We start from the raw sequence: 13,537 nt of genomic DNA on the forward strand, positions 1-13,537 counted from the left end.
GACATTCTACTGTAGTCAGCAGATTTCTTGTTCTTGGGAAGTTCAAATTCACAGTGTATTTCTTGGCAAAGACGCTCGACTCAATGGTACCCGGAGTTTCAACATGAGTCTCAGTCAACTGGCTACTGCTGAAATAGAAGCAAAGCGCGAAAACCATGAAAAGCAATGCAACTGAAATTTTCTTAGCCATGGATCCAAAAATTTAAATTAGTCCCTTCTGTAATACTTTTACTAGTGATGTGGATGCTCAAAGCAATTAAGTTGTTGAAATTTATAGCGATAGATTGCCTATAATGTTCGATTTTAGGATTGAAATAATTAGTACTAGCTGCAGGGATATCGATGTTGTATCAGTATATGCCTTTTGGAATTAGTGTTTCGGCTGTCTTTAATATAAAAAGTGATGCCAATTTATCTTGGAAGCTTAAGATGGTGTTTGATGCCACCTATGGACAAAAGAAAGCATCAATCAAAAAGACTGCAACAACAAACAACAACATATCCACGTATTCCCACAAGTGGGGTCTGGGGAGGGTAGAGTGTACGCAGACCTTACTCCTACCTTATGTAGGTAGAGAAGCTGTTTTCAATAGATCCTAGGCTTAAGTCGATCAAAAAGACTGCCTAATAAATATTTAGCTTTATGGCGTTAATATATCTGAATATCTGTCATAAGCTGAACAAGTCTTGATTGTCAACCACTTTCTGATATCTTCTGTCAGTGAATAGTTTCTACAGATGTTGTTGTTGTTGAAATGAGATTGTCTTATACTTCATAAGAGTTAAATAAAGGAAGTTTCGAATTGGCAAGAATTTATTTCACCAAATAAGACTATTCACAGCAATAGTATCAATTTTCAGAAACTAAGCCATCATGCAGCCAGTTTCTCATCATCAAGAAAGCCTCTTCTGCATCTTTATCGTCGTCTAAAGATTGTGGTCGATGGGCAAAACCATGACCCCGTCCCTCAAAAACCACAACTTTGCAACCATTGGCATTTTTCTCGACCTCCCTCAACACATTTACAGGACAAAGTGAATCGTTATCACCTGCAATGAGTAGTAGCGGAACCTTAATCTTGCTAGCAACAGATACGTCAATCCGTGTGCCATAAAATGAGATCCCAACACCAAACTGAGAACCCTGGTCTTGAGCCAATATGTCTATTAATAGGCCACCTCCAAAGCAAAATCCAATGACACCAAACTTCTTTGAGATTCCTGCAGCCACAAATTCATTGACCATCCATTTTGTCGATGTGAAGATGTCTCTCACAACCCGTTGTTTGTCTAGGTTACCACGCCATTGCTCAAACGAAGCCTGAGATTTGTCCTTTCCCCATGGATTGCCACGAAACAAATCTGGTACCAGAACACTGCAAAATTATTCAATAAACACCGTCAAACAACAGAGGAATTCAATTCAATTCCTAACTAAAAGGGCTTGACATAACAATGAAGCTGAAAACAATAGTACTAATGGATATAACTTACACACACTGACAATGTATAAGATAGCACGTATCCTGTCTTATTTTTCAAGTTACTAATCCCACTTTTCATGGACGGTTACTTATAGTTATCTTTTAGGTGTCCTGATATGTAAAAGGAAGTCACAAATCATTATTAATATGCTACAAATTTTGGTTGTTTGCATCACTTTCTTGCACATGGTATGAAGTAAGACAACCAAACGAGATACATTTTAAATAGAAAAGGAATAGCAGAAGGACTAAATTACTTACTTGTACCCATTGCATGCAACGCGATATGCAAAATCTCTGGTAAATGAGTCCTCATATCCAAAGATATCAGATAAGAGCAAAATGCCAGTACCATTGTTGTTCTTTACCGCGTTGCAAAGATAAGCATCAATGCTATCAACTCCATCCTCAATGGAAAGCTCAACTCCGTTAACCAATTCACAAGCCTCATCCTCTACTTTCACATTGCAACTAAAGATTTTGCATTTCCTAGGCTTTCTGAAGGATAACGAAAACCCCCAACACTTCACGTAGCTTTTCTGGACAATAACTGAAGCTTGACAGTCAGCCCTTTCTCGACAATTATCAACTTAAACAACACAAATTATCATGCATGAACTGAAGTTACAACTTAAAAAGGTACAACTTTGTTTGTTCCTTTCTACATACAAAATGTACGCGCCTTCTCTGATCGATTTAAAGTAAACTAGGAAATATGGCATACTTCAAACGTAATTAAGAATTTCATAACCACTTAGCTTTTAGCAGATTAAAACATAATATAATCTCTCCATAAACCTGTTGCCTTTTGATCTCAATTTGAAAATTATATACTTAAAGTCGAAAGAAACCCCAGCCTCCAGAGGCGGACAAAGGATTTGAATTCTATGGATTCGAACTCATTGTATTGTTCCAGTTATGGATTCATATATGCTATTTGTTCTTACTTTAGATAATTTTTTACTCATAAATTTATGCTACGCGTCGAAAGTACTGGGTTCGGATGAACCCGGCACTGCTACGCTGAACCGCCCCTGCCAGCCTCGTCATACTGGAGAGTATTGCCATAATAATAGAAAACAGGATAGAACTTTTTCCTGCAGTTTATTATTTGACCAATCAGCCACATTACACAATGTTGTATTTTCATGTCAAGACTACCTAGTCTTTCAATTTAATCAATGTTCAAAACTACAACAACAACAACAACCCAGTAAAATTCGACAAGTGGGGTCCGGGAGGGTAGAATGTACGCAGACCTTACCCCTACCCAGAGGGGTAGAGTGACTGTTTCCGAAAGACCCTCGGCTCGAGAAGAAGAAAAATAAACAATAGACTATAGATCAGTGACAGCAATAGAAGATAAAAAATAGTAACAACATCGTAAGAAATAGAAAAATAGATGTAAAAGCAATAACTATAAACAACAATACTACCATAGGAAAGACTGAGGAAACTACTTACTAACAACCCACAGCGAAACATCAACAAGCCAGCCCCGCCCCGGAAAAAAAAATGCTCGACTCCCTCCTAACCTACAATTCTAATGCTCGACCTCCACCCCTTTCTATCCAGAGCCACGTCCCCAAAGAAAACATGTTAAATTTTGATGGAGATCAACAATCCAAGTCCAATTGGCACTATTGTTTCCTTGTTATGATCATTGTCTATTCCATGATATTTATAAAATGGGCATCCGACAAATCAGCTAGAGATAGTGCTGCTAAGTAAAGTGACAACAACAGACAGGGGAATGGGCAGTACAAAAAATTGGACAAAATTGAGAAGAAGATAAAAGAAGGGAGTTCTCAGATTGATAACATCAGCAGCTATCAAGAAATCACTAGTAGACTAGCATAGAAAGCGAGTGTAGTGTGTATTTTGCAATTATTGACTTAAATTCCTGAATTCGCCTGTAGGAGTATGCTTTTCATATCCCAATTTTGCTATGATGCTAAATACTTACACTTATGGTCAGAGGCGGAGCCATGATTTCAACCATATGGGTTTTAGATTCTAGAACGATGATTTCAAGTGCTATTAACTAGGTTCTAAATTTAATATTTGTACATATTTAGTGATTTTGAAGGGGAGCCTTGGAGCAACGCTAAAGTTGTCTCCGTGTTACCTATAGGTCACTGGTTCAAGCTATGAAAGCAATCCCTAATGCTTGCATTAGGGTAGATTGTCTATATCACAAGGGTAGACGTTCGGTCCTTCTCGTCCCTGCATGAATGCGGGATGCTTTATACAACGAGCTACCCTTTTTATATTTAGTAAATTTTTTAACACAAATACATTTGATTGATCCTATAGCCGAGCTTCTAGCTCCGTCATATGTATAAAAAGCAACATTTGGCCTATATGCACAATATAATTTCGACGAAGAATATTCAACTGATCATAATTAAAGTCAGAAAACCTACTGAAAATGGAAGATGGAATGGAGCATCAAGCGGTCGCAAGAATGTCCCCCTCCTATTAAGGAGAATGCTGCTACTACTTGTAGTTGCTGGAGCTGTATACAGAAGGGCCGACTCCATTTTTCCAACTCTCTTGTTTTGCTAAAGCAAGTGAAGAAGCTATTAATGTGCTAAATACAGAGAAAAAAGAAAGGTGACTAGTGGACAATAATAATGCATGGCATGGAGAAAATATCTTTGCCTCAAGAATTAGAGCCTCAAATGTGAAATATCTCAATCTTTTTTCTTTTTTCTTTCTTTCTTTGACGACAAGGACTTCAAGCCTGATAATTGCAGTAAACTCACTAAGGCGTCTTTTGTTGGGTGTATAAGAATAGTGCGGAATAAAGTGTATTAGTAATGCAGAGATTAATAATGCATGAGTTAGTAATGCAAGCATTAGTTATGCAGATATTATCTTTTATCTACTGTTTGGTATAGTGTATTAAAAATTATAATGCATTGCATAATTTTTAAGAAAAATAGTTGTTTACAAAAATACCCTCCATATTCTCTAGCTTTGAGGGACTTTGAGGATAATTTTATCTTTACCGTACAAATACATGCATTAATAGCTTGGTATTACTAATGTCATGTTTTTTTATGCATTACAAGGATAATACTAAATATGATGTATAACTAATACAAGCATTAATTATACACAGATTGAAAAAATATATCAAACAAAGTATTAGTAATGCACCGAACTAATGCTTGCATTATTTTTTCTAATACCTCAGGCCAAATGACCCCTAAGTTAGTTTCTATAGTATAATGGAAATGTCATCCAAAATTAAATAGCAAAAAACCAAATTTGTCTTGTATTTAGGTGAAGTGACTAAAATAAATTTTGTGATAAAAAGTCACCCAAATTACGTAATTGTAATAACACACAAGAACTAGTAATTTTCCGTGATACTTGGGCAAAATTCAGTATTTTTGACTGTAGCAAATAATAATTTTATGGCTTTTGTAATACTTAGACAAAGTTGAGTTAATTTTCTTTTTTTTTCTTTGGCCTCGTCAACTCAACGTTAACTTTGCCTACGCGACAGGGCACAACTTGACATAAATTGTCTCTTAGCACGTTCATTATGTGCTTGTTTTTGCTCTAGGGAATTGAACCCAGGACCTTTTCTAACTTAAGACTCAACAAAATCAATAGACTAAGGCTATTTCTTATCCAAAAATATGATTGTTCAGAGGGCTATTTTAAATGCAAAAATCAGGACTAGCGGGTGGAAGTAATTATCATTAAAATGGCACGGTCTAGCCAATTTTCGGACTGGTCATTCAAAAATAGTCAGTGTTTGTCAAGTCATTGAAAAATAGCTACTATTTTGCTGCAACAGAGATCGGTCCAGCATAATATACTGGAGTTCGGTGCACCTGTGTATGAACTTCCAGCATATTATGCGTTTGACCAGTATACTTTGCTGGCTCCAGTTTACTGGAACTCCAGTATATTATGCTGGAGTATTTTTTCGGATTCTGAACAGTATTTTCATTCAGATTTATCTTTACATGAAAAGTTGCTAAATTTTGATTACTTTTGGAACTATAGCTATTTTTGAACGACCACTTGTAAATCTGAATATTTTTGAATTTCTCCCTAAATTTTTTTGACGTACGCGTTTGACCAGTATTTTAATGCAATGAAGTGATAGGTGGCTAAGCCCCCGAGCAATTTGGGGTAGAGGCTTGATTGATGTTGACTCAACGTTATCTTTGTCTAGAACAAGATATTTTGCTTTGCTAAAACAAAGCTATAAATGAGCATTTGATTACTTTCCCATAGTAGAAAGGCCTTCTTAAAACAGTAAGCAAAGTGAAACAGTATTCAATAGTACTTGTTTTTCAAAATAAGAGGAGAATTAGATTTTTCATAATTCCTTTTATTAATGAAGAATCAACCATGCTCACCACCAACCGTTTAAATTAATATATATATATATATATATATATATATATATATATATATATATATATATATATATAAATAAAAAAAATTGTGTGTAATCATTATATAACTTATGTGGCTAGAAAAAAAGTAAACTGTAAATCGGCTAATCGTGTAAAGATCCCTTTATTAATAAAGGTCGGAGTAGTTGTTTTAAAGAATTTTCAACCTTAAAGAAACAAAATTAATCAATGTAAAATCGCATAATTTTCTCTAATAAACGGTAGCCATCACCTAGCTTGTTTGGCTAAGTTTTTCCAAGGCAAAAAGTTCCTTTTTTTTTTCTTTCAAAAAGAGGACTTCTTTCTCAAAGTTGAGGTGTTTGGTTAAATTTTTAGGAAGAATGAAAGAGCTAAAAAATTTTGAAAAGTTGAAAAAAAATAGCTTCTTCCAAAAAGTATAAGCAAAAGTTGTTTCTAAGTTTCCTCTTGGCAAAAATACCCTTAGCAAAAATTATATCTAAACATAATTCTACTAACATATAAGCATTTCTTTTTATTTTTTAGAATAAATTCATAATAATGGTGACTTTTGGGGGTGAATACATATATATATTTGTTCAATGATGTATTTAAACCATTGAAAGAATAAAGTACTTTCAATTTAATTTTCATATTTTACTTAATAAAAATGAAGAACTTAATTATAGTCTTTCACAATAAATATTTTAAATTATTTATCTACTTCAATAATATTTTAATATTAAGTAAAAAATTCCATGCCCTTATTTGTAATTTGACACTTAAAATACTATTTGATAAGGATTCGTACCAGTACATAGTAAATGCAAGGATAGTCATTGATAAAGTTCAAATCTGGAACAATTGTAAGCTTCTTTAAAACCATATACAAATTCCATGGCATAAGAATCACTGAATTAATCAGCAACTTGCAGAACAACTTTAGAAAAAAAAAGATACATTCTGAAAGTAGAAATGATGTAACATTAACTTGTGAATATTACATGCTTCGCTTTCCTTCAAATGCCAAAGTCTTGCTCATATAAAGTGAACTAATGATATTAACATTCCTAATAACTGTCCTTGTTTTCTTGATGAAACTGTCGAGGCTCTTCTTTAAACTTGAAGATGCATAACACTGAGCTGAAACCTCTCTTGGCAAACATTTTTCTTCTGTTTTGAGCATCCTTTCCCAAACGAATATATACATGATCCCTCGCCAAACAAATATATACATGACAATGTCATGATGTCTATACGGCTTCTCTTCCGTTAACAAAATTTAATGGACTAAGAATAGGAACCTAGTTCATACTTTCATGCAAAGTTTCATGTTCATGAGCTAGGAACCCTGTTCAGCAATTCGTTCATGACCGGGAATCTAAAGATTGAATTGCAAGCTTGGCTGCTACCAAGGAAATATTTTCTTGCACATATCCTATGGAATCTTCAAGTCTCTCTAGGGTATCCCTGATGTCCATTGCTCTCAACTTCTTTTTTTGCAGCTTCTGCAATTCTGACTCAGAGGATCCTGCGAAAAAGGAAAGGTAATACAAGATTGAAAATAAGAAACAAACATATTTGATCATCAATTGCTTTCTCAAATGCTGGAAAGCTCCTCATGGTTTCCACGCAATTCATAACTACATCAGCCATCCTGCATCTTGTACCATTTAGTGAAATACCATTATAGCACATCTTATGCATGCAACTTGCAAGGATATCTCTGACATAAGGATTACCCCTTCTGGTTGAGAGAAATTGATGAGGATCGAGAAGTAACCTTCTCTTTCGTTCAACATAGAAACAAGGGAGAAGAAATGTTTCTTGCTACTAAATATAGTCCCTATGGATGTCCCAACTCCCTATGCTCTGTGAAAGTTGGGATCTTTCTTATACTATTTCCCTTTTGTTTAGGCACATATCTAAATATAGGTTTTGGAACTGAAACACCCAAAAAAGGAATGACAGTATTGATGTTCATCTGAAAAGTCGGGAACTATTATTTTACTGTTAAATACCTTTAAGTATTATTTTGATTTGGCTCCAATCCAAAATAAACTAGTGCATTTCAGTATATTTAGATAGGAAATAAACTGTACCTCAATCTAGGGGCTGTCTGTCCTGTATTAGACATTTGGTAAGGTAGATAAGAGGAGGCAAAACAATAGTCCAGATTTTGGTTTGCCCAACTAAATTTAGTCCAAAGGCATTCAATAATTCAATCCACGGGGACATTCCAATTCAATGCGTGTTGTTTCAAGAGTTAGTGCAACGTTGGGTTTTGGATGAACAGTAATTACACACCCACATGTTTAGATCAAACTAACAAACCTTAACAGACTTCAAAATGCAGCAATTATTTAAACAAGAATTGCGGAATCTAAACAAGCAAATGCAGCAATTATTTAAACAAGAATTGCGGAATCTAAACAAGCAGATTCCATAAATCCTGTCCCGAACCTAGAGTTTATAAGTATATGTGGGATATCAGCCTTTGAGTTAATCAAACTATGCAGCAGTTTGAAGAAACTAATCTGAAATATTGCACTCCCATTGATATTTATTATAGCTGGACTCGTAAGAAACATGATACCATTCCATTCAGAAGTTGCGTCAAACACCTTTGACTGAGATGAGGATAATACATAATGTATAGATATCCTTGGAGACTGACTACTTACCAGAAACAGGTTGAAGTGCTGCAAAGGATACAAGCTCAGGGAAAGGTGGAATGAAGCTGTTGTCGCAATCCGGAACAGGTGTCTTCTCAGACCATTTCAAAGAGTTTGCAGTTAAAGTTTGCAACAAAGCTTCTTGAGGAGCCTGAAGAAATATATGCTATTTAAGTTTCACATTTTCAGCCCAGCCCTAAGTGAAAAGAACTCAACCTTTCATTGCCTAAACTTTGTTTAGATCAAGTAAATGTGCAATATGAATGAACCTATGCTAGTTTGGTAACAGTTCTGGACAAAAAGAAGGAACCACTGAGAGCAAACTTAACAAGATAAAGTATCTTCTCAACAAAAGGCAGAAGAATATGGAATAAGCTAAACAAGATGGAACAATTTAATAGCATCAATGCCAATGAGAGGTGCATTTGTCGCAATGTACTTACAAAAGACAAACTTTTGAAACTTTAAGATAGTGCATGCTTCCCAAAGACAAATAGACTGACACACAGAGAGAAGAGAGAAGAGAGAAGGGAGAAGGGAGAACCTTCAGCTTTATTTCCAAGCTATTCAAATTACGGAGAGCTTCTTTTATCTCCAAAACTTTGGAACTTAGTTCTGTCTCGCCGTGTGGAATGTTGTCCAGCAATGGTATGACTGCACCTGTCAAGTATGGTTCTGCCTACAAATTATGTCAAAGTGAAGACCTGCTCGGATATTCTGATTGTGAGCACAAGAATATCTACAGTGCTTAAGTTAATAATTATAGCGAATGATTTCTGACAGAAACAGAAAGTAAAGACTCTATAACTACTTATAAGCCCCTATGCCATTAAAGAACTTCCACAGTCTGGCGTAGCTACCTCGTATTGTAAAAGCTCATAAAAGAATTGCTCTTATTTTCCCATCACTAAGCTGAACATTGATAGCATGAATTGGTCATTACCTCGCTCCATATCCTACTTTTTGACATCTCCAACTATTACCTTTTCTTCATTGAACTTTGCTTGAAACTGTTTCTAGTGTGACACTTAAATTAACAAATAACATTTTTTAGGCCTTTTGGGGAAAAAAAGGAGCACACATGTAGAGTGCCACGACTCAACTTTCTTAAAATATACGTTGCACATAACTGGCAAAGAGTAAAGATACCTTTATCTGTAGAAACTGACTAGTCCAACTCCTTTTCAGGTGTTGAACTTGAAGAATTATTAGAATTCAGCTATGTTGCTCGGACTCTCCGAAAATGTGGCCGGATACGTGTCGGATCCTCCAAAAGTAGTGCATTTTTGAAGGATCCGACACGGGTGCGGCTACATTTTGGAGAGTCCACGCAACATGGCAATTCAGTACATAAAATAGGCAATACAAAAGGGAGCCATTTAGTAGAAAAGTCATTGTTCCATCTCCTTTGAACTGGTTAAAAGGCTGAGTGATTCTTTCTACCCCACATCGTATAGATAGAGAAAACGTGTCAACAACCAAATAGCAGAGTTGCTATATCAGGCACTTAGGATAGCATGATGGAGAAATGAGATATTGTGCTCATCAACTTACAAGCTAGAAAGGCATTATTAAACCTATAATTAGTGACAGAGACCTTACCTGTTCAAATTTCAGAATTTTGGCACGGCCTATACCCCTAATAGAGACTAATGCACCAATCTCCAATTTCTCAACCTGCGTAGCAAAGTGAAGATTCTCTTTTACTTTGGGTTCTGTTTGATAATTGTTACAGCAGCAAAGTAAGAAAACTCACTTTCTCTATTGCAACCAAGCAACCGTATCTAGCAGCAAAAGATGCTTCTCCTGATGTATCATTTATGGCTATAGGATCTAGAACGAAGTGCACAAAGAACCTCTTCTTCTTAAAAAGAGACTGCAGCAATGAGGAGGAGAAAAACTGTGGTTAAGGTAGAATGTTTTGATGATTACTGCTCACCAGAATTATAATATTCAAGAAAATACGATCAATTGATTGCTTCTCTTCCCAAATTTTAAAAATATCTATTTCACAACATTTTGTACCAATTATCCTGTCATGCAAAGATTCTCAAGGGGAATAAGCATCTACGATGCAAGCACGCTGTGCAGGTGGTCAAATAGTAGGATATTGTTTTTTAAGCAATCATTAATGCAGAAAGCTCGCAGCTGTTTTATCAAGATAGATATGTAGCCATAAGCAATGAGTTATTCGCGCATATACTAATAAAACTATTAGCATGTCATAACTCAAACTTGAGTATTATAGAATGATAAGAAACTACTAAACCATTATCATTAGCTATAATATCACATATGAAAACGTTTATATCGTGCACCTCCTCTAACAGCGCCAAGTATCTTGCTTCATACAAGTGTAGAGTCTTTGTCTCTGAAGGGACTAATACCTGCAAACAAAGAGTTTGTAGACTGACTATCTTTACTTGTTTTTACTATCAAACTTAAGATAAAAATACACACTAAACATTCTTTAGTTTGAGCTTTCTATTGGTTGCAGATAACCACAAATTTGACCACAAAAATGAAAATTCTCAGTACTTAATCTCTCCAGTTTACTTAAAGAAAATGATAAACCAAAATTTATGTAACTTAAAAACCCGACAAAATATAAACTCCCTCCATTCTAAATTATTTGGTATAGTTTGACTCGACGCCAATTTTAAGAAAGATATGAAGATTCCCAAAGCGTGTGCTTTTAACGATGTCATAATATTTGTTATAGTCAATTTCAAAGTTGTGGTCTTAAATATGTCAAAAGATTTATACGGCTGTCAAGTCAATTGTCTCCGAATTCTTTTTAGAACGGACTAATAAAAAAATAGTATCAAACCTGTTGGAATAGAGAGAGTAAAGATACTAAATGGGGAAAACTCAAATGAGAAACGCCCCAAAAGTGAAGAAAAAAGAGAACCCAGATGAGAAAAATAAATAAAAGTAATGTTCACCTGGTCAATAGGGAAGGGAAGAAGCGGCAGCTGTAAGGAGGAAGCCCAAGTGACAAAACGACGTCGTTTCTTATCTAACTGAGGAATTCTGTGAACAGAATGAAATGGAAAGGAGAAGCTAAATAAAATGGTGGTGGAGTTGGAGTGCAGGTGCAGCAATTGTGTTTTACTTGTGCAGAGTAAGGGATTAAAGGTTGATGGATGAGGAAAAGATAAGCAGACATTCATCTTGACTGGACTGCCTCTCACTCAGTGTTTGAAAATGAATTAAACATTATATATATACATGTGTTAGGAAATAAAAGCAATTTAGTAAAACATGAACAAGAAATAGAGATAGAGAGAATGAAGAGATTTTCTTCTTCAATTGTGTGTGTTTTTCTATCTATTACAAGGCCTTTATATAGGCATAATAAGTGAAGAAAATATGTCATAGAATATGTCATTGAACATACAAATTATGTCATTGAATATGTCATTAAGCGTTTTAGATGAAGATCATGGAAGAAGAGTAGACATCCACCATAATGTGATATTCATCAAAACACGATGAACGTTTTAATACTTTTAACATTTCTAAAAAATAACAGACTACAGTTTTAGTTCTTGGTTTTTTGTTAAGCTTTGATAGGGTGAAAAGTGTTACCGCTTATAGCCCGTTTGACTAAGCTTTTTTTGGTCCAGAAGTGTTTTTTTTTGGCCAAAAGCACCGTGGCTAAGCTTTTGGAAGGGAAAAATGTGCTTTTGAGTAGGAGCAAACGCAGTTTTGGAGAAGCAGAAAAAGTAGCTTCTCTCCAAAAAGCACTTTACTGATAAGCACTTTTGAGAAAAATACACTTAGAAGCAGTTTTCAAAAGGTTGGTCAAACACTAATTACTGCTCAAAAGTGTTTTTCTAATTAATTAGCCAAACACAAACTAATTCTCACCAAAAGTACTTTTTGAAAGTACTTTTGAGAAAAACACTTCTCAAAATAAGATGATTTTAAAATCACTTCTCAAAATAGTAGTTAGTAAAAATATATATAATCAATTCTAATTTATTTTATATTGAAGCGTTATTATTGTTTTTTTATTAACTTTTTAAATAGTGGCAAACACATCACTTTTTCTGAAACTATTAATTTTATTTAAGATATGTACTACTATTATTTACTCCTAGTAAATAAGTTATTTACAATACATGACAATTTTTGACTTCTTTTGGCAATTAGTGATAGAAGGTAATACTACAAACTTAAACCTTCCAATTTTTTTACTGAACTGAGAAGTGTAAATGGCTTGTTCAATGAGTTACGTTATTCTTATACCATATCAAATTTTTATGTGTAATCAAAATTAACTTTTCTTACGGTAAGATTCAATTAACTTTTAATAATTTATGTTTAAATATTACTTAAGATTCTAATAATTAGCTTTAACGTAAGAATTGAAAAAAATATGCACAAGGAGGATACGGAGAAAATGACAAAAACGTTCCTTTTTATCACTGTTTTAAAAGGTGTTTTTGGGGTGAGCCTCGGGGCGAGACGCAACAAATATGCCCCGAGGCAGTGGTGTGGAAGTCTCAAGAAGTGTACGCCCAGCAATTCGGGGCGTACGCCCAGACGTTTGAGACACGTTTTTTTAATGAGGCGTAAGTTCTAGAGACTTATTCAAACTAAAACAAAATTTGTTGAATAAGTCGTTCATATAATCAGTGACGGATCCATGCACTAATTTTAGGTGCTTTAGCACCCATTGACCTCCCGATAAACTATGTATAGTTATATCAAAAATATAAGAAAAATGTTATAAGATGCCAGCAAGCACCCAATAACGAAAAAGACTAATGAGTGTTGTGGTGTTGAGATTGAAGTAAAGGCGTGTTGAAGTTAGAGGTGTGGGTTCGATTCCTACTTGACTTGTGACTAGAAGTCATTTTTGATAATAATAATATTAACTTTAGTTTTTTTATTAATTTTTTTCCTATTGCATTCGAATAGTTGTACACTTATACTATGTGGTTGGTAGCAACTTTATGTTAAAGGAAGTTGTTTAACCAAAAATCTA

At 34.7% G+C, this 13,537-nt stretch overlaps 2 protein-coding genes across 3 annotated transcripts; both read right to left on the minus strand.

Annotated features, from left to right (window-relative positions):
• Positions 1-687: 687 nt before the first annotated feature.
• Positions 688-4,113, minus strand: LOC107761401 (uncharacterized). The gene is made up of 3 exons (XM_016579626.2): positions 3,911-4,113; positions 1,746-2,023; positions 688-1,376 (listed from the first exon to the last, which is right to left on the minus strand). Exons 1-3 carry the CDS (start codon positions 4,025-4,027, stop codon positions 851-853), a joined length of 921 nt encoding a protein of 306 aa, XP_016435112.1. The 5' UTR covers positions 4,028-4,113; the 3' UTR covers positions 688-850.
• A 2,744-nt stretch (positions 4,114-6,857) lies between these two features.
• Positions 6,858-11,863, minus strand: LOC107761402 (uncharacterized). Of its 2 annotated transcripts, XM_016579627.2 has the most exons (7): positions 11,487-11,863; positions 10,860-10,928; positions 10,298-10,417; positions 10,144-10,218; positions 9,086-9,220; positions 8,551-8,692; positions 6,858-7,397 (listed from the first exon to the last, which is right to left on the minus strand). In XM_016579627.2, exons 1-7 carry the CDS (start codon positions 11,712-11,714, stop codon positions 7,234-7,236), a joined length of 933 nt encoding a protein of 310 aa, XP_016435113.1. In that variant the 5' UTR covers positions 11,715-11,863; the 3' UTR covers positions 6,858-7,233. The 2 variants fall into 2 exon arrangements, with proteins under 2 accessions (XP_016435113.1, XP_016435115.1); XM_016579629.2 differs by lacking the exon at positions 10,860-10,928 and having other exon boundaries at positions 11,487-11,854.
• Between the last annotated feature and the right edge of the window lie 1,674 nt (positions 11,864-13,537).

Source organism: Nicotiana tabacum, chromosome 6 (assembly GCF_000715075.1).
Source record: "Nicotiana tabacum cultivar K326 chromosome 6, ASM71507v2, whole genome shotgun sequence".
Classification (NCBI taxonomy): domain Eukaryota; kingdom Viridiplantae; phylum Streptophyta; class Magnoliopsida; order Solanales; family Solanaceae; genus Nicotiana; species Nicotiana tabacum.